General features: G+C 41.7%; 1 protein-coding gene across 2 annotated transcripts in view; it reads right to left on the reverse strand.

Annotated features, from left to right (window-relative positions):
* Positions 1–21950, reverse strand: part of LOC125455175 (ALK tyrosine kinase receptor-like) — a 977528-nt gene that overhangs the window by 91026 nt on the left and 864552 nt on the right. For both annotated transcript variants that reach the window (XM_048536890.2, XM_059648635.1), the window contains exons 15-16: positions 21684–21828; positions 4195–4377 (exon numbers count right to left, since the gene is read on the reverse strand). In XM_048536890.2, coding sequence (XP_048392847.1) covers positions 4195–4377; positions 21684–21828 — 328 coding nt within the window. The remainder of the gene's footprint in view (positions 1–4194; positions 4378–21683; positions 21829–21950) is intronic.

Raw genomic sequence — 21950 nt, forward strand, 5'->3', positions numbered from 1 at the left:
GTTTGATGATAAGTTATAAATATCACCACTTGTGCTGCTCTCAGTCAGAGCAACAATAAATGTGATGTCAACAAAAAATAAACTCTGCTGTGCTTTGTCTTCCTAATTGCTAACTAGTAGGCCCTGTGGTAAGGTGTCCATTTTAAGGATTTCAAGAAAGGGGAGGGTCATGCTGAGTAGCAGTGTTGACCATGGCTTAACAATCTACTGCTGACACAGAGGACATTACACGTGCAGACACACACACACAGAGACACACACACTGTCATACACACACACACACACTCCATATACACATACACACACACACACACACATACACACACTCGATACACACACAATCTATAGATACATACACACGCGCAGACACACACACACACCTACACACACACACACATGCACACAAACACAATCTATATATACATACGCACACACGCGTGCACACACACACACACACACACACACACACACACAGACACACACTCTCTCATACACACACACAAACACATACAATCTATATATACATACACACACACGCATGGACACACACGCGCGCACACACACACTCGCGCACACACACGCGCGCGCGCGCACACACACACACAATCTATATATACATACACACGCACACAATCTCATCCATACACACACATCCATATACATACACAGACCCCTTGCACTTTTATTTACTGAGTATACTAAAGATTGAAATGAATGTCTCCACAGATATGAAGAAAATCATGGGATATAGGTGTAGGGCAGCAAGGTGAAGCTGTAGTAAAAAAGGAAACTTAATCTCACTGACAGGGCAGGCTTGAGGAGAATGCAGCCATTTCCTGCTCCTCATTTTTATTTTGTTCTGTTTCCCTTGGCTTTTTGAGGTAATTATTTTCCACATTTAGAACACGGAATACATTAGAACCTTCAAAAGAAATCTTTTGCTTGAAATTATATTTTTAAAATTATAATAGCAACTGCTGGATTATTCTTCTTGATGCAAACATACTAATCACATGACAAGGATTTGTGAAACAATAATTTTGTTTTTGAAGATAAGATTACATACAAACAATATTAACGAGAAGGCTAAGACTCCCACCATCTGCTCCTGTCGTCTGACTACAAGTTATGGGACTGTTACGTCACATTCTGTCAATGAGATGAGGTACCATACATTAAGCTACTTAATATGATAACAGCCCATGGTGTTGGAGGTGGTATATTTACATGGTTACAGGATTGGCTAAATAATAGAAGACAGAGAGTTGGAAAAAGGGGACTTTTTCAGGGTAGCAACCTGTAACTGGTGGAGTGCCTCAGGAATAAATGCTGGGGCCACATTGATTTACAATGCATATTCATGACTTGAATGAAGAAAATGAATTTACTATCACCAGGTTTGCAGCTGACACAAAAGAATGTGGGAAGGCAAGTATTGAGGATGACATAAGGACTTGACAGAGGGATAGAGACAGGTTAAATGAATGGGTAAAAACGTGGCAGCTGGATATATGTAGGAAAATGTGATGTTATGCATTTTGCCAGGAAGAGTTAAAGATCTGAATATTATTTAATTGGAGAACAACTGCAGAAAACTGCAGCACAGAGGGATTTGGGAACCCATGTCCATGAATCACAAAAAGCTCGTATCCAAGTTCAGCAGGTAATAGGGAAGGAAAGTGGAATGTGGCCTTTATCTCAATGGAATATATGAACGGTGAAGTCTTGCTAAAACCATACAAGGCACTCGTCAAGCCACACCTGGAATACAGTGAACAGTTTAGGTCCCTTTGTCTAAAAAATGATATTCTGGGGTAGTCCAGAGAATGTTCACTCAGTTTGATTCTGGTTCATGAGGGCTTTTCTATTGAGGAGATGTTGAGTGGGTTTGTCTTTACTCTTTGGCATCTTGAAGAATAAGAGGTGAACTTGAAATATATAAGTTACTTAACAGGCTGACAAGGTAAATGTGGCACCCCTTGTGGAGAGATCTAGGACCAGAGGGAATAATCTTGGAGCTTGGAGCCACTCGTTTAAAACAGGGATGAGGAAGATCTTTTTCTCTCTCAGGGATGTTAATCTGAGAAATTCTTTACTGCAGAGGGCGATCAAGGCTGTGTTGCAAGGTATATTAGTACTATAGCCTAAAAATACTTAAAACCCAGCAAGTTAACCAGCACAGCTTCTCCCCCCACAGCTTGATCTTTCATCTGGATAATGTGACACAGTGAAGGCCCAGATTGGCAAGAACACATGTTGAGAACAAAATCTTCCCTCAAAATGCACACATGCCAGTGTGCTCATTTGCAATTGATGCATACTAGTTGCTTACTACTTTTCTCTCTTACTTCAGAAAACATATTCTGCTTTTATTGAGTGAAAACGTGAATGTTTACCCTCCAATTGATGTCCTCACAGAGAATCCATATGTTAATATCCTGCTGAGATTTGGGGCAGAATCAGATGGAAGATCCAGTGGTGTTGGGAATATCTCACACTATCTTTGCTGCTTTTGATGAGCAGCATTATGAGTTTCTCACTAGGCCTTGGAGCAAAAGAAATCTAAAAACTTACTGCATACACAATTAGCACAACAGAGTAAGATTCAACTCTATATTACAGGCCCTCGCGATAGATGGCAGTCTTGAAATGTGCCTGTTTGCTGATGTGGGGCCTGTGCGATCTGTTCCACAGAATCAACAGTCAGGTGTATGCCTCTACCTGTAAATGTCCTGATGGTAGGTATTCTTTATTGATTTGATCAACATGCCTTCAGGCTTTTGTCTCCGGGCTGAATCTTGTCTTTTGTATCAGTGCAAGTTGTATCAGATTTTTTGGAGGTGATTCTCGCTGCTAAACTCAGTGAGATTTCTAGTTGTAGCTTACTGAACTCACCTTGTTAACTACCTACCCTGTCCCATGGCATCTCTCATGTCCAATTCTAGCTCCACTATAGCAAATATCATTTCCAGAATAACTTGCTAGGGATCAGATGTCCACATGGCATCCCTTGCTCCCTCTCACTATTGTCTGCAATATCTTCCCTCATTGCTCAACAGTCAGCTCCTAACTCTTTATATGGTGAGCACCCTGACTCTTCCCAACCTAAACGGTTGACTGACTGTGTCCAAGCTCCCTGTCTGGTATCAGAGGTTATTCTTTGCTCATTCTGCTATGCCTGCTCAGCAAATGCTATCCCTCACTGACAGAGTGCTCGAGACCATTAGCTTCCTGCCTTTGTGTCTGCGCTAAACAGCAAGACATGAAAGACGTTTAAAAAGGGAGTTTAAAACCAGCAGGCCGAATTTTAAGGTTTTAAAAAGACTTATGAGGGACCTAAGGGGCGACTTTTTTGTGTATGAAATGAACTGGAAGAGGAAGTGGTAGATGCAGGTACAGTTAGAACGTTTAAAAGGCGGTTGGACAGGTATACGAATAGGAAAGGTTTAGAGGGATATGGGCCAAACACAAGCAATGAGATTAGTTTAGTTTGGGAAACTTGGTTGGCGTGGACGAGTTGGACTGTGTGACTCTATTAGCTGCAGTCTGACTACCTTGCTGCACACTTATTATGCCAGTCATTACCTTTTGCCAGGTAATTTTGTTACAAAGACTGATAAAAGATGAAGGCTGATAAATAGATTTGAATATCTGAAAGTTTTATAAAGAGCGCTAACGTTTCTTATCCCCATTTATTGCAACTTTTCCTTAAATAGCCACACCCTATTAAAATGCATCCATCATTGAAACATAGAAACACAGAAAATAGGAGCAGGAGTTGGCCATTCAGTCCTTCAAGCACGCTTCACCATTCAATGTGATCATGGCTAATCATCCAATTCAGTGTCCTGCTCCCACTTTCTGCCATATCCTTTGACGTCTTCAGCTCTAAGAATTACATCTAAATTTTTCTTGAAAGCATTTTATGTTTTAGCCTCAAATTTGATGACTTGGCCTCAAAATCTCATCTTCCATGTGATGTTGCAGGGCAACATTTAAAATGTGCTGACAGATACATAAATAAAGTTGACGCTGCAGTCTGGTGCAATGTAAGTTCAGTAAGAATCAAACAAGTGGTCATGATGATACAATTCCAAGCTAACACCTGGTCAGAAAATCAACCCTGCTCATCACCGTGTTCCGTTATGTTTCATTGTGATAATGTATGATGACAGGTAGTAGTACAGAACCAACCTATGTAGCCCCCACCACCTCCTCCTGCTGTACAAGCTCCTCCTCCTCCTCCGAAACCTCCATGTGTTATCCAGCCCCATTTCTTGATGGCCTGTGGGCAGGATTGTCCACCTTCAGCTCCTTCGGTCAGTGATTTGCCAGACCACGGTGGTATAGTGACGTCACTCCAGCCACCACCACCCCCTGCAGAGAAACATTAAAGGGAAAATAATTGCAAGAATAAACGTGGAACCAAAATGGTCCCCATATATTTTATTCGTGGAGCAGTCTAAAACAGACAGCGTGCACAATTTCACATCTTTTAATTTTCATTTCTTTCTAGCACAGTTTTTGTTCACTGCAATTTTATTCCCGTTGTGTGCATCATTGTTAAAAATAATCTCAAATTTATCATTTTCCACAGAACCTGCATACTGTGGCGCAAAGGTCTATGTATTCAAGAACAAAGAACAAGGAATAGTACAGCACAGGAACAGGCCTTTCAGCCCATCAAGCCTGCGCCAACACCTATGCCTTTCGAAACTGAAAGTCTTTTGCCTTTATGCTGACTCTATCCTTCTGTTCCCTGACTGTTCATATATCTGTCAAGATGCCTCTTAAACATTGCTGTTGTATCTGGTTCTATTGCCATCCCCTGGCAGTGCATTCCAGGCACTTGTCACCCTCTGCGTAAAACTCTTTCCTCTCACGTAACCTTTAAACATTTCTCTTTTACTGTAAACTTATGTCTGCTAGTAAGTGACATTCCTACCCTGAGTATCCATGCCTCTCATAAACATTTATCTGGTCCCCCGATCAGCCTCCGATGTTCAAGTGAAAACAGGTTTGTCCAATCTGTCATCATAGCTAATACCCTCCAAACCAGGCAACATCCTGGTAAACCTTTTCTGTACCCTTTCCAAAGCCTCCTCCACATCCTTCTGGTAGTTTGGCATCCAGAATATTGCATGCAATATTCCAAATGTGTCCAACAGTTCTATACACCGATTATCTGTTCATTCATCTAATTTGCCATCCCATGGTCTCGCTTTGATCACATAGGCTGCCACATTTACCCACCCACAACTGATCACATTTTAAAAATAATTAACTGATTGCTTTGGACGTCTGAGGTTGGAAAGCCACTAATAAGTGTAATTGTCTTACAAGCTGATAAAATCACAGATGCAAATACTCTGCTCTGTGCTAAATTAGACAATGTATGCCAAAAGAGGCATTATAAGTGGCCTATAATGGACAATCTAGAATACCAGGATCAGCAACATAGGAACATGTAACGTCTCAAGCCCCGTTTGAAGTTACATACCAGTCTGATTTTGCATAGCATTATTGCTCCTTCTCTGCTGTTGTGTCAGAATCCTAGAACTATCTCCTGGACAGTCACCTAAAAAGGGTCACTGGACTCGAAACATTAACTCTACCTTCTCAACACAGATGCTGTCAGACCTGCTGAGTTTCTCCAGCAGTTTCTGTTTTTGTTTCAGAATTACAGTATCTTTGTCGTTGTCGTATTTATCCCTGACAGTGTTGTGGGTGTGCCTACACAACCAGCTGTTCAATAATGTGACTTGCCACCACCTTCAAGGGCAATTAAGGATGGGTGATAAATGCTTACCAGGCCAGCAATGCCCAGTCTCAAGAACAAACCAAACATCCGATCACTGTCCAATGAGTTCTATGGCACAATGATCATCAGGAGGAGTGTTTTGGTTGACAGTCAGGCAAGGGCAGGATCCTTTGTAATGTCATTTGTTCGCTCATCACAGTTTAGCCTTGTGCATTGTAACATGCAAGTTGGATGAGGTAACAAAGGACAGCCAGTGCCAGTTCATTTGAAATGCAAGACAGTTATGTTCACTGATGTGTCATCCCCTCTTATTTTGCCTCCCTTCTTCCTGTTATTCAAATGAGGAACTGTCTGGCCTCCATTCAATACTTTGTCACAAGAAAGGGGTTAGGCCATCATTGTGTGTGGCATTATTGATAGAAATTATTAAAACGACCACTCTTAATGAATTCATTATATTAATCTGAATAACTATAATTGAAACAGTAAATTGTTTAGCATTTCAAATTTCTTTCGGTCTCTTTGACATTTGTTAAAATGAATAGGCAGTGCACAATCAATTTAATGGCTGACTGAGCAACTTGAATTCATTAATGTCCTGACTACAAGAGATGTGCTCCAGTTGATAATCGACCAGGCCTCCCTGTACACCTCAGAATAGATAAAGTAGTTTTTTTCCTTAACTACATCATATGAAGCATTCCATAATCAGATGCTTTAAATGTTGCTTTTATAATAAAAAGATACATTTGAAAGAATAGCATTTCTGATATAAGGCAATCAGTATGTGTGGTGTGAAATTAAAATGTTTGGCTCAGGCAGTTTAAGATCCAGTAGAAAAACCAATGCGCAAAATAATTGATATGTTAGAAAACAATAGACAACATCTTTCAAAAGGGTCAGCGTTGTCAGTTAGGTAAAACAGTGTATGTGTGTGTGTGTATGGGAATTAAAGGTGTGTCAATGCAGTTGGTCGCAAGCGAGTTAGCAGTTGGAGGTGATGAATTTTGGTCATAATTGTCCGAGTGTATAATTCAAAATTAAAAGATTAAAAGTCAAGCTTTAACAATAATTTAATTGTTAAATGGGTCATGACATTAAAGGATTGTGTTATTCATGAATTTGAAAAGTGAATGCGACAATTACAGATCCAGGCAACTACAGCTGCAGCTTTTCATCTTGTGCATTAATAATAATGGCAAGGGCCCCACTTTAATTGATTCAAGGCCTTCATACAATTATTTTATTCTATTTGATCCCTTCTTCTGCCCGGGGAATACTCTTGCTGAAATATGGTTTCGCAGGTGCTGGCAGCTTTCAGATTAAGCATTTGAAATGGTTGGTCTTTGAATGTGAGCTCTGACAGTGAAAGAATACATTTCCCTGGGAGTATTTTTTCACATTGTAGGCCATTTTTCCAAGATTTCTACAGAATCATCTTAAATTGCCTGAGTCTAACACAATAATTATCACTGGTTGATCAGGTGAGATGAAAGGCAGGAAACTACAGGCCAATTAGGGAAAATGCTAGAATCTATTCATATAAAAGAACTCTTCAAAAATCTTCAATCGGGCAGAGTCAACCTGCTTCTATGAAAATCAAATCGTGTTTGACTGTTTTCAAAATTCTTTGAAAAAGGAGAAAGCAATGTGGATGAAAGTTGGTCTGTCAATATCATAGAGTCAGCATGGAAACAGGTCCCTCAGTCCAATGAGTCCATGCTAAACATGATCCTAAACAAAACTAGTCCCATCTGCCTGATCTTGGCCCAAAACCCTCCAAACCCTTCTTATTTATGTACTTATCTAAGTGTCTTTCAAATGTTGTACATGTGTCCACATCCACCACTTCCTCAGGAAGTACATTCCACAGGCAAACCACTCTCTGTGTAAAAAAGTTGCTTCTCCTGTCTTTCTAAAATCTCTATGCTCTCACCTTAAAAATATGCCCCCTGGTCTTTCTACCTTAAAGGTACCTATCGTTAACCATATCTATACCCCTCAAGATTTTATTAATCTTAACCTCCTAAGCTCCAGTGGGAAAAGTCCCAGCCTATCCAGCCTTTCTTTATAACTCAAACCTTCCATACCCAGCAACATCCTGCTAAATCTCCTCTGAGCCTTCTCCAGCTTAATAATATCCTTCCTATAACAGGGCAGCCAGAACTGGACACAGTGTTCCAGAAATTTCCTGTACAATGTCAACATGACTAACTAACTCCTGTACTCAAAGGTCTGAACAATGAAGGCAACTTGGATTTGCAAAAGGCAATTGAAAACATACCACATCAAAGACAACTGCACAAAATCAGAGCTCATGGATTGGTGGTACCTTATAAGAAAAAGTGGATGATTGTTTAGATAACAGGAAACAAAAAGAGTCAGAAATAAATAACCAGTGGAATGCCACAGGGAACGGTGGTGGGGCCACAACTATTTGCAGTCTTTATCAATTAAAGGGTTGAATGTATGATTACTGCACTTGTTAGTGGCACAAAGATAGGAGAGTAAATTGGGAAGAGGATGTAATAATTCTGAAAAGGGACATAGAACATAGAACATTACAGCACAGTACAGGCCCTTCGGCCCTCGATGTTGTGCCGGCCTGTCATACCCGATCTCAAGCCCATCTAACCTACACTATTCCATGTACGTCCATATGCTTGTCCAATGACGACTTAAATGTACCTAAAGTTGGCGAATCTACTACTGTTGCAGGCAAAGCGTTCCATTCCCTTACTACTCACCGAGTAAAGAAACTATCTCTGACATCTGTCCTATATCTTTCACCCCTCAATTTAAAGCTATGCCCCCTCATGCTCACCGTCACCATCCAAGGAAAAAGGCTCTCCCTATACACCCTATCTAACCCTCTGATTATTTTATATGTTTCAATTAAGTCACCTCTCAACCACCTTCTCTGTAATGAAAACAGCCTCAAGTCCCTCAGCCTTTCCTCGTAAGACCTTCCCTCCATACCAGGCAACATCCTAGTAAATCTCCTCTGCACCCTTTCCAAAGCTTCCACATCCTTCTTATAATGCGGTGACCAGAACTGTACACAATACTCCAAGTGCGGCCGCACCAGAGTTTTGCACAGCTTCACCATAACCTCTTGGTTCCAGAACTCAATCCCTCTATTAATAAAAGCTAAAACACTGCATGCCTTCTTAACAGCCCTGTCAACCTGGGTGGCAACTTTCAAGGATCTGTGTACATGGACACCGAGATCTCTCTGCTCATCCACACTACCAAGAATCTTACCATTAGCCCTGTACTTTGCCTTCTGGTTACTCCTACCAAAGTGCATCACCTCACACTTGTCTGCATTAAACTCCATTTGCCACCTCTCAGCCCAGCTCTGCAGCTTATCAATATACATATAAACTTACAACAGTGAACACTAAATATGAAAGATTGGTATAATGTGGAAAAATGTGGAAATGAAAAGGAGCATACTGCTTAAATGGAGATAGTTTATGGAAGATAATAAAGTGTGAAGCTGGATGAACACAGCAGGCCAAGCAGCATCTCAGGAGCACAAGAGCTGACGTTTCGGGCCTAGACCCTTCATCAGAGAGGGGTATGGGGTGAGGGTTCTGGAATAAATAGGGAGTTTATGGAAGTCTGCTACACAGGAATCTGGCTGTCTCAGCATACAAATCACAGATGGTTACAGAACTTGACTATGAAGGCAAATGTTCAGTGCAGGAAGAGAAAAAATATAAAAATAAGGCAGATTTGCCACACCTGTACAGGGAATTGCTGAGGTCATATGTGGGGTATTGTATAGACTTCTGGAGGCCTTACTTAAGTACATCAGCACAAAAAAAAACTGACTGGACTGATTTGTGAGATGAAGGGGTTGTCTTATGAGGAAACATTCAACCTGCATCTATTGGAGTTTCAAAGAATGAGAAATGATCTTATTAAAATGTATAAGATGCTGAGGATCCTTGACAGGGCAGATACTGAAAGGATTTTTCCCCTTTTGGGGGGCTAGAACTAAAGAGTCTCCCATTTGGGACACAGAACAATTTTTGTGGAATTTTCTACCCCAGACAGCAGTAGAAAACGAGGTATCTCTTTTTTTAGATATAGCAGGAACAGCCGACGTTGGAGAATCTGAGATAACAAGGTGTGGAGCTGGATGAACACAGCAGGCCAAGCAGCATCAGGGGAGCAGGAAGACTGACATTTTGGATCAGAACCTGAAGCGTCAGCTTTCCTGCTCCTCTGATGCTGCCTGGCCTGCTGTGTTCATCTAGCTCCATACCTTGTTATCTCTTTTTATTAGTCTGTGTTAGAGATAATTTTGACTGATAATGGAGTAAAATGATGTGGGAGTACACTGGAAAGTAGAGACCACAATAACACCATTCATGATCACATAAATCAGTTGATCATCCTGTTCCTGCTCCTAATTTGGATGCTTCTATTCACAAGCCAAGTATCTTCAACCGTGAAGACACAGTTGTAGAGGTTGATTCTGTCCTCATTGTATGTCCAATTCGGGTTTCTCCTCTGACTAATATTCGGACTAATTTTTATATTTTTATTTAGCAGCACTGATTTCAGTTTTAAGAGCTCAAACTCACCATGCATAATGTGGAGGTGCTGATGTTGGACTGGGATGGACAAGGTCAGAAATCACATGACACCAGGTTATAGTCCAACAGGTTTATTTGAAAACACAAGCTTTCAGAACCTCACTCCTTCTTCAGGTGTCAGTGTATCAAACCATATTTGCTCCCACATCTGGAATATTTTTGATATTGTTCGTCCTGGCTCAGTAACAAGGCTTCTGTCCCTTGTCAGAGAATCACAGGGAATCACAACATAGACTTAAATGACTCACCCAGATTGATATTCCTGCAAGACTGCGACACTGTTAGGTTTTTAGCTTCTGGGTGAGCCAATTAAATCAAGGCCCAATCTGAATGTAAAGAATTCCCAAATACGTTTTTCCCAAGAAATGAAGGTTGTTGTTGTAGCCAACATCTGTATGACAAAGATAATAAAATGTGAGGCTGGATGAACACAGCAGGCCAAGCAGCATCTCAGGAGCACAAAAGCTGACGTTTCGGGCCTAGACCCTTCATCAGAGATGGGGAAGGGGTGAGGGTTCTGGAATAAATGGGGAGAGAGGGGGAGGTGGACCAAAAATGGAGAGAAAAGAAGATAGGTGGAGAGAGTATAGGTGGGGAGGTAGGGAGGGGATAGGTCAGTCCAGGGAAGGCGGACAGGTCAAGGAGGTGGGATGAGGCTAGTAGGTAGATGGGGGTGCGGCTTGGGGTGGGAGGAAGGGATGGGTGAGAGGAAGAACAGGTTAGGGAGGCAGAGACAGGTTGGACTGGTTTTGGGATACAGTGGGTGGAGGGGAAGAGCTGGGCTGGTTGTGTGGTGCAGTGGGGGTGGGGGGACGAACTGGGCTGGTTTAGGGATGCGGTGGGGGAAGGGGAGATTTTGAAACTGGTGATGGACTTCACCAGTTTCAAAATCTCCCCTTCCCCCACCGCATCCCTAAACCAGCCCAGTTTGTCCCCTCCCCCCACTGCACCACACAACCAGCCCAGCTCTTCCCCTCCACCCACTGCATCCCAAAACCAGTCCAACCTGTCTCTGCCTCCCTAACCTGTTCTTCCTCTCACCCATCCCTTCCTCCCACCCCAAGCCGCACCCCCATCTACCTTCTAACCTCATCCCACCTCCTTGACCTGTCCGTTTTCCCTGGACTGACCTATCCCCTCCCTACCTCCCCACCTATACTCTCTCCACCTGTCTTCTTTTCTCCCCATCTTCGGTCCGCCTCCCCCTCTCTCCCTATTTATTCCAGAACCCTTACCCCATCCCCCTCTCTGATGAAGGGTCTAGGCCCGAAACGTCAGCTTTTGTGCTCCTGAGATGCTGCTTGGCCTGGTGTGTTCATCCAGCCTCACATTTTATTATCTTGGATTCTCCAGCATCTGCAGTTCCCATTATCTCTGATCTGTATGACAAACACCACCAACGTTAGATTATCTGGTCATTTATCTGATTACAGTTTGTGTCAATGCTGAGTGCAAATAAGGTGCTGTGTTTCTTTGATCAAAGGAGAGATCACATTTCAAAAGCCTTTCACTGGTGTGAAAGCACTTTGAGATGTCCTAAGGTTGTGAGATTGAAATTCTTTCAACAGCCTTACTCTCCAGTGACGTACAAGCAACGAGTTAACTTCATGGACCTGGTTGTCCTTAATGGATTTTATATTTCTGTGACTGCAACTATATTTAATGCATGTGATCAGTACAGCAGTTTTGAGCAATGCCATTGATATTATCAGGAAACAGGAAGGACAGGAAGCAGGGTAAATGTTGTTCAGCAAGTAAGGACATTAAAAGGTCATATATTTTTGTGAAACTGTGGCTATTTTGAAATGTTAAAAGTCAAAATTTGGAATGATGTAATTTCTTTTGCAATTCCAGAATTACTGTCAAGCCTGAATGAAATTAAAGATTTGATCACTGCTCAGAGAAGGTTAACAGCATGAAGTGAGTGGAGTAATACTTGTTTTCTTTTATTGCCAAAACACAAAATTCACAGAATAATGTTCTTTCTTCTCACAGAAGCCCATAATTGCTCCATTAGGTTTATGCATATGGACAATAAAAGTTAACAGTTTGCACTAGTCCAGTGTTCAGCCTCGCATGTCTCAAGCTCCAAGAAGCTTTCAATGATATTATTGCGCTAAAGTCATCCAGAATAATTGCAAAGATTCACCACCTTACCTACGTTAGGGATGGAATTTAATGGATTGCCATTGAAAACAGCTTGCAGGCAATTTTGTATGGCTTGATGGGATTAGGCCCCAATCAGGTATTATCTTTGTACTGCCAGGGTTATGGTTCCTCTGAGAGGTATTTCCCCCTTGAAATCCTGGTGTGGTTGGCTTTCCCACCCTGAGGAGCTACCAGCCAGTCAGAGGTTGGTGGCGATCCGATATTAGCAGTGCCACCAAGTGTGGTGGCTGCTGCTGGTACATATGTTGCATTGTAACCTAAAACAATGATGGAGCAGGAGAAGAAAGGTGAGTGGGACTGGTCACCTGGGGCTACAGAAGGCAGAATGCCTTGAGGAGAGGTGGAGGTTCAATTTGAGTTTGAGTTTGATGAGTTTGATTTGTTGTTGTCACATGTACTGAGATAGAAGGGAAAGGAAGGCGGACCTTACTCCAGCTCAATTCCTTCTTGCTGCTGAGTGCCTGTGTGGCAGCAAAGAGAGCTCCATCCACCAGACTCCAGGCCTAAGCATCAGAGGTTTTCTGCTGGTTGTCCCACTGGGGCCCTCAGGCTGCTGGTTAAGTATCAGCAGTGGAGGAGTAGGGCTTTATTATTAGTTACGCTCTCAACTGTCCTCCAGGCAGGAGGGCTATCTATTCTATATGTTGTGTCATACCTTGTGATGATGTCATGGAGCTGCTCCTCACTAGGCATAAAGTGTACAGTGAAGGTAGGCTGAAGAACTAAGGGTTCAAGAGCTGATATTATCTACTAATCTGAAATTCAGAATCCTTAAGGCATTATGTGAAAGTAGATGGCAAAAATATTTTTAAAGAGGCTTTTCTCCCATCTCTGCAAACCTTTTGTTGCTTAGAGGAACAAAACAAGGGGAGAGGATGCAGGTATTCTGTAGGGTTACCAGGAAGCTTTGGAATATCACGCGCACTCGCTCTTGAACTCCCAGCCGAACTGATCATTCACGCGCTTAACCAAAAATCAGCGTACAGACGCATAGGTTGTTATGGAGACAGATATATTTCAGCACCTGGTCCGTGATGACATGTATCCAAATTTCCAGGGCTAATACTCGTATGAAGGGTAAACATCACCATAGGCTGGATGGTCCAAACAACCTGGATTCATATAGTAATTTCTTTCTAATCATCTTTGGACAAAATAAGGGCAGGCATTTCAAAATCACAAAATTCATGGTATGTGGGCATTGCTGGGGCTGATCCCTAAAAATGTCCTTGGAAAGATGGTGATGAGACACCTTCTTAAATTGGTCTCCATGATGTAGGTACTGTTGAGGAGGGAGTTTCACGTTTTTTGACCTGGTGACAGTGCACAAATGGAAGTATATTTCTAAGTTAAGATGACATGTGACTTGCAGGGGTGGCGTGTTCCCATTTACTGCCATGGTTCCTCTTGTGCAGTAATAGTCATGGATTAGGAAGAAGCTGGCAGAGACATTTCGGCTAGTGCCGCAGTGCACCTTCATATAAACTGCAGGTGCTGAGCACTAGGTGCTTAAGGTGGTGGGAGAGGTATCAACCAAGCAGGCTGCTTTTTGCCTGGATAGTGCTAAACCTCTTGAGTTTTGGAGCTGCACCCATCCTGGCAATTGGGGAGCAGTTCATCACTCTCCTGTCTTGTGCTTTGTGAACTGCTTTTGAGAGGTCAGGAGGTGAATTACTCAGTGCAATTCTTAGCCTCTTACCTGGTCTTATAGTCTCCGGCCTGTGACTTGTTTCTGATATTGTGGAATGCAATCCTGCAGTACCAGTGTTTAATGATTTTATTTTTTCAAATGACATTGATTATTCAGTCACATAAATCACTGTCCATGATAATGGGAACTGCAGATGCTGAAGAATCCGAGGTAACAAAGCGTGGAGCTGGATTAACACAGCAGGCCAAGCAGCCTCTTAGGAGCACAAAAGCTGATGTTTCGGGCCTAGACCCTTCTTTCTGATGAAGGGTCTAGGCCCGAAACGTCAGCCTTTGTGCTCCTAAGATACTTCTTGGCCTGCTGTGTTCATCCAGCTCCACACTTTGTCATCACTGTCCATGATGTTATTTTTTGCTTGGAATTAGGTAATCTCTGTTCAAAAACAGTAAATCCTCGAATCATTGCAAAGCAGTGAATTATGAACGTTTGAAAAATATATGTTGAAAAGTAAATGTGAATTGATAACTGATTTATTGATGTTTTGGAATTTTGATTTTTTTAGTTGGCTGGCATTTAGTGCCATGCATATTTTTAATCTTTTTTTTGAATGAAGTGATTGATAAAACAATTCCATACAAATTCTTCATGATAGTGAAGTGTTCTAATACCAAGAGATAAGAATAAAGGAGAAGACCATGCATCTCTTCAAGCTTTCTCTACCATTCAATATGATCATGACTGTTCTAGTGCCTCAACTCCATTTTTCTGCTCACTTCCACAATCATTTGCTGAGAAACCCAAAAAAATCAAACTATGTCAGCCTTAAATAAACTCAACAATGGGGCATCTGCAATCTTCTGACATGGACAATACCAAAGATTCACAATGCACTGACTGATGAAACTTCACTTCCTATCAGTCCTAAACAATTAACTCACTTATCCTCTGTGTTTTAGATTCCTCAGTTGGGAGAAATAACGTCTCAGTATCTGTTTTGAGAAGTCCCTTCAGAACTTGTATGTTTCCATTGTATCAACTCTCACTTGTCTAACTCTAGGGAATATAAATCCAATTATTTCGCTCTTCATCATAGGCCAACCCTTTCATCTCAGGAGGCAATCCAGCAAACCTTTGCCATATTGTCTCCAAGGCAAGTACATCCTCCTCAGGCACCATCATATGACCACAAGATTTAGAAGCAGAATTAGAACAGTTGGCCCCTCGAGTCTGCTCCACCATTTGATATTTTTCACCACCCCATTCTCCTGTCTTCTTTCTGTAACCTTCAAACCCTTTACGAATCAAGAATGTGTCTATTTCTGTCTTTGATGCACACGTGAGTTGACTTCCACGGCCTTCTGCGGTTTTAAGTTCCATTGATTAACCGCCCTCTGGCTGAAGAAATTCCTCCTCATCTCATTTCCAAATGGTTATCCCTTCACTCTGAGGCTGAGTCCTCAAGTCCTGGTCTCTTCAACTAATGGAAACATCTTCTCTGCATCCACTTTTTCCAGGCATCTCAGCATACTGTAAATTTCAATCGGATCCCCACTCATCCTTTTAAACTCCATCTAGTACAGACTCAGAGTCATCAACCGCTCCTCATATGATGAGCCCTGAATCCCAGAATCATACTTGTAAACCTCCTCTGGAACTCCTCCAATACCAGCACAGCCTTACTTGGATATGGGGTTCAAAACTGCTCATAATATTCCGAATGCCGTCTGACTAGAGCCTTATACAGCCTCAGCAGTACATTTCTGCTCTTGTATTCTAGCCCACTTGTAATGAATGCTAACATTGGATTTGCCTTCCTAACTGCCAAGTGAACGTGCATGTTAACCTCAAGAGAATACTGAACTTTGACTCCTAAGACCATTTGTGCTTCAGATTTTATAGAATCATAAACCAATCTCTACTGTGTAGAATGAAGGTGTTTGGCCCAATGAATCTGTACCGATCCTCCGAGAACATCCCACCCAATCTCTGTAAACTTGACCATTTTATTCTTACCATGGGTAATTCACCTAGCCTGCAAATCCCTGGACACTACGAAACAGTTTACCGTGAGCAATCGCCCAACCTCTGCATCTTTGGACTGTGGGAGGAAAACAGAGAACCTGGAGGAAACCTACGCAGACACAGGGAGAACGTGCAAACTCCACACAGTCAGTCACCCAAGGCTGGAATTGTACCTGGGTCCCTAACCACACTGCTGCTGCTATACCACCTGAAGCCTTTCCCCATTTTTGAAGCTGATCTCCATTTAGAAAATGGTCTATGCCTGTATTCCTCCTACCAAAGTGCATAACCTCACATTTTCCCACATTGTATTCCACCTGCAACTTCTATGCCCACTCTCCCAGTTTGTTTCTGAGTTCTTCTGCAGCCTCCCGGCTTCCTCAACATTATATGTCCCTCCACTTATCTTTGTGTCTTTTTCAAACTGAGAAACAATACCCTCAATTCCTTTGCCCAGATCATTTATGTATGATGTGAATAATTGTATTCCCAACACTGACCCCTGTGGAACTCCACTAGTTGCCAGGCGCCATCCTGAAAAAGATCCCTCCATCACCATGCTCTACCTTTTGCCGATACGTCAGCCAATCCTGTATCCATTCCAGTACCTTGCCTCTAACACTGCGGAGCTAGTGTCTTATTTGGAAGCTGCCTGAGCTGCACCTGGTCAAAGGCCCTCTGGAAATCCAGACAGATCATGTCCATTTGTCTCTCTTTGTTTAACTTGTTTGTTATTTCCTCACAGAATTCTAACAGCTTTGTCAGGCATGATCTCCCCTCAATGAAGCTATGCTGACTTAGCCCTATTTTATCAAGCGCTACCAAGCACTCCACAATTTCATCCTTAATAATGGACTGAATTCAAGCTGAACGTATCTTATTGGAACAGCTCCCTCCTTCACCAGTACGGGTGCCAATGTTCTATGAGCTTGAAACTATTTCTCCCATACTAACCTTTGAGGCACACATTTATCGCTTTAATCTTGTTGATCCTGTGCCAATTAGCTCAGGTAATGATCCAGAGTTTATTGCTTTTTTGATTATGCTTTTTAATTTAGCGCCCCGGCTGCTCATTCCCCCTAGCAGAACATCTTTGCTCTCTCTACTTATATCATTGGTACCTATGTGGATCGCAACAGTGGGACCTTTCCCATTCCACTCCAAGTTCCTATGTAGTCCAGATGAGATATCCTGAAGCCAGAAACCAGGCAAGCAGCACAGACTTTGGACTCTTGATCCTGACCACAGAGAACAGTGTCTATTCCCTTGAATATCCAGTCCATGATTTCAACTACATTTCTCTTTTCTATCACCTCTTGAATGGAGACAAAATAGTGCTCAGTACTTTGGATGTCATCTCACCAAAACCCTACATAGTTATAGAAAGACTATCTTGTCCTTAAACTGCAGTGCCTTGCAATAAAGGCTACATTCCAATTTGCTTTTATGTGTCATACATAACTTCATTGTTGCATACACAACAGACACAAATTACATCGTTTTGGATTTAAGATTTGTAGCAATTGACACTCTTCTACAACTAAGGGATTGTTCAAGATGAGACATTAAATCAAAGGAAATATTAAATCAAGGCTTTGCCTGTCATCTCAGATCCCATTGCACTCTTTAAAAGAAGAGTAGGGAGTTTATCCCACTATCTTAATTAATGCTTGTCCCTCAATCAGCATCTTAAAACACAGATTATCTGGTCATTATTGCATTCTTATTTGCCCACATAAATGAATTAGAAACAGGATACTTCACCACTCATGTTTGCTCTGATATTCAATGCAGTCATGTGTTAAGGGTTGCTTATCTCAATTGGATGGCTAGTTTGTGATATGCAACAGTGCTAAACAGCTTGGGTTCAATTACAGCACTGACTGATGTTACCTTTTCCCCTTGCCTGAGGTGTGGTGACCCTCAGGTTACACCACCAATAGCTCCCTCTCTCTATCTCTGTCTCATGACAGAGTGGGACTATGACGGCTTAACCTTTTCCTTGATCTGAGTGCAACCTCAACACCACATTCACACCTAACCCTTTTAACTATTCACTCTCTTGCTCATAATGAGTCTATCTACCTCTGCCTTAAGATAGTCAATGCTCTGCTTCCACAAAATGACTGCTATATTTCCTACGTTGTAAGTGCCTACTTTGCAAAACAGTACAGATGCACTTTAAGACTAGGGGGAAAGAAAAATCATTAGATCAAAACAATTCTTTCTTTTTGTTGCTTGCTGTACCTTCTCGTTACCGTTCTGACTGGAATTTCCTTTGCAGGTCGTGAGGCTAAAGCTGGGGCCAGTTCTGAGATTTCCAGACACGTCTGTCCTAAATCGGCCAAAACAGTTAATGCAAGAGGAACACGCTTTGTTGTCCAATGAGGAAAGAAAGTGAAGGGTCAAAAGGAGATGCTCCAACACTGACATATCAGCAATCCCATTAGCTGTGCTGGCTGCTGGCGATTGGCAATGGAGAGTGCGAGCATGCTTCACAAATGTCTGCTGTTAGGGCCTGATGGCCCTGCTGTTGATGGAGCATTCTTCATGTCAAGGTACGTCCCAGATGGGCACTGCGGCACCCTGTGGTATCTGCAACCTCTGCCAGGATATGATACTGAGTGAGAAGTTATTTGAGGTAGATAGTGCCCCCAGTGCTCCTTTGTTTTTGTTTTGAGTAAATAGTAGTAGATGATACACTAACTTTGAGTAGATATTTTTTAATCAACCTATTCAGAGATGTTATGACGTAGGTAGGGACAGTACCACTGCTTCACAACAGCCCTGCTACTTTAAAAGACCTACAGAGTAGGCACTGTTCTTAGATCTTTACATTTGCTCTTAATTTAACCTATTTTTCTAAATAATATGTTCAGAGGTATTATTACACACCTCTAGAACAGATGGAGCTTGAACCCAGGCATCCTGGCTCAGAAGTGGAGATACTACCATTGTGCCACAAAAACCCTTACCACACTGTTTTTAGATAACAAGAAGGCTTAATCGTCATAAATTAGTAACCCACTCCTTGTCAACTGGAAGTCAATCTGAACTCTCCAAAAATGATTTGTGATCAAGATCCTGGCGCTGAATTCATATGACTGTTGTGAAATTTTCGGTGCATCTGCCTTTAATCCTGACTCCAATCTACTTCTAAGTGCCCTTTGTACAAATGAAAGGAAAATCATTCTGTACATCGACAATTAAAAATTCCAATTCTTTTAGAACACATTCTGCCTTTCCATTCTTATTACCAAACTGAATAAGATCACACTTTCAACTTAAACTCAGTCTGCTTGCCTGTTCTCCACTTGCATAAACTGGCTGTGTGTTTGGAGTCTCTTTGTATTCTCCTGACAGCTTACATTCCCATAGAGCTTAGTACGTTAGTCCAACAAACACAAGCTATAAATTGGTAAGTCAGGAATAAGAAAGAAATCAAAGAATAACAGTTTTTGCATTGAAAATTTTGAGTTTGTGGAGTAAGTTATCAGCATAAGCTATCGAAACAAATGGTATAAATGGATACAAGATAACAAAGTGTAGAGCTGGATGAACACAGCAGGCCAAGCAGCATCAGATGAGCACAAAAGCAGACGTTTCGGGCCTAGACCCTTCATCAGAAAAGGGGGATGGGGAGAGGATTCTGAAATAAATAGGGAGAGAGGGGGAGGAGAACTGAAGATGGACAGAGGAGAAGATAGATGGAGACGAGAGTATGGGTGGGGAGGTAGGGAGGGGATAGGTCAGTCCGGGGAGGACGGACAGGTCAAGGGGGAGGGATAAGGTTAGTAGGTAGGAAATGGAGGTGCAGCTTGAGGTGGGAGGAGGGGATAGGTGAGAGGAAGAACAGGTTAGGGAGGCGGGGAAGAGCTGGCTGGTTTCGGAATGCAGTGGGGAGGGGATATTTAAAAGTAAAGGCATTGAAGGATGTGCCGAGAAAGTGGGGCAATGAATTTGGTCTATAGGAAAGGTATGTACTTGCTGGGTCTAATGGCCTTCTTTCCCTGATTCAATTAGAATCTCAGTAATTACACAACCTTTTCTAATGCTGCTTTGTGGTCATCTGATATCAAAACTATGATCGTATTTCAATTCTCCCAAGCTTACAACAACTAATCACTCATCATCTGCATTATACTGTGGCTAGTTGCAATTAGCAACAGTGTAATGTGATGAAAGAAGTGCTGAAATATCAGCACGTTCCCTAAATTATGCCCAGGCCACCTGGTTCAGGGTTCATTGTTCTAATTTGTCTTCTCAATGCTCCAGTGCAATCATTCACTGAATGAAAGACAGAGCTGAGTTTATACCGAGGCCATTGACTTGGAGCTGATCAGTTACATAGATTACACATTACTTTAAGTCATCTTAAGTAACATCTACAAATTACATTTGAGACAATAAAACACAAATATTATGCTGTGGTAGTTTTAGTTAAATTACCTGTGATTTCCAGTGTTAATGGCATATCAAAGATAATATCTGAAGAGTAGTTTGTACAGAGACTGTTTGTGACATTCTAAATTGGATGTGAATTGGTGAAATAGGATACAACGCCAAAGTGTCAGCAATCTAGTTGAAGTAATTATAAGGAGATCAATAAAGCTAAAGGCTGAAGGATTTGAGGCTTCATAAATTAAGGAACTTTACAGTGTGATTGCTTTGCAAGGTCATGTTATCCCCACAATATAAGAACATTTCAGCAAGTCCTTTGATAACAAGTGAAACACTTCTTTGATTGAGCCTAAGGTCCATGTAAACAAAAGTTAGAGGGGCTTGCATTAAAGGAAGCTAAGAAAGGTAAACAAATTTGTCCCCCTTCAAATTCTAACTTTTGATAAATCTGTGGGGACATTGAGTGGGGACAGAATTACGTACAAAGGTAGTGCCTTTCACTGTGTGTTCATGAAAAACGATCACTTGAGTAATGTTGTGACTTGTGGTAAATGCCTGTGAAACCTAAGGCAAGCACAAATTTAAAGAAAATGAAAATCCCAGCCTTTTACTCATTGTGTCTGATTTCATTCAGAAGCCAACATCTTAGTGAAATTGATTCAGGTGTATTGAGTTAAAGTCGAGAATATTCCAGTTATTGGTATAACTATAAAGAGAAAAATAGAATCCAGTTTTACACTTGTGATTAAATATAATTTTTACTCTTAATTGGGTGACATGCATGGGCCGATATGGGAGAAAGGCAAATATAAACAAGGATATCCCTGTCTTTGTTTAATGCTTGTCTTTTTCCATAAAAATGAAAAAAATATATACTTGATTTCTTTTGTTTTCTTGAAGGGATGGCTGCCAAGAGGTCCTGGTGCTTCAGCTTTTTGAGAGCATTGTAGCACTCAAGTCATCAATATGAATTCCCTTTTGAAATACGTGGTATAGGACAATGGTAACAAAATTTGCAATTGATACAAAAGTAGAACACCAAAAGAAGCTGTTTAAGGATCTAACTCACCGGCAGCACCCGACCTCCCATTTACACCCGGAACAGAGGAATCAGTTTCTAGCATCTCTTCTGGGAAACCGGAATCTTTACTCAGGTAGGCTTTGCCACCTCCACCCGCTGCTATCAGCAGTGGTATTGGCTCTCCGTTATCCATCTGTTAAGGATGCAAGCACAATGCGAGCACGGTTAAATGAAGCAATTTATAAAACTGAAGACCATTCAGCTTATCATGTGAGTGAGTTTTACAGCCTAAAATGAGTTTTACAGCCTAATTCT

Source organism: Stegostoma tigrinum, chromosome 9 (assembly GCF_030684315.1).
Source record: "Stegostoma tigrinum isolate sSteTig4 chromosome 9, sSteTig4.hap1, whole genome shotgun sequence".
In the NCBI taxonomy this organism is placed as follows: domain Eukaryota; kingdom Metazoa; phylum Chordata; class Chondrichthyes; order Orectolobiformes; family Stegostomatidae; genus Stegostoma; species Stegostoma tigrinum.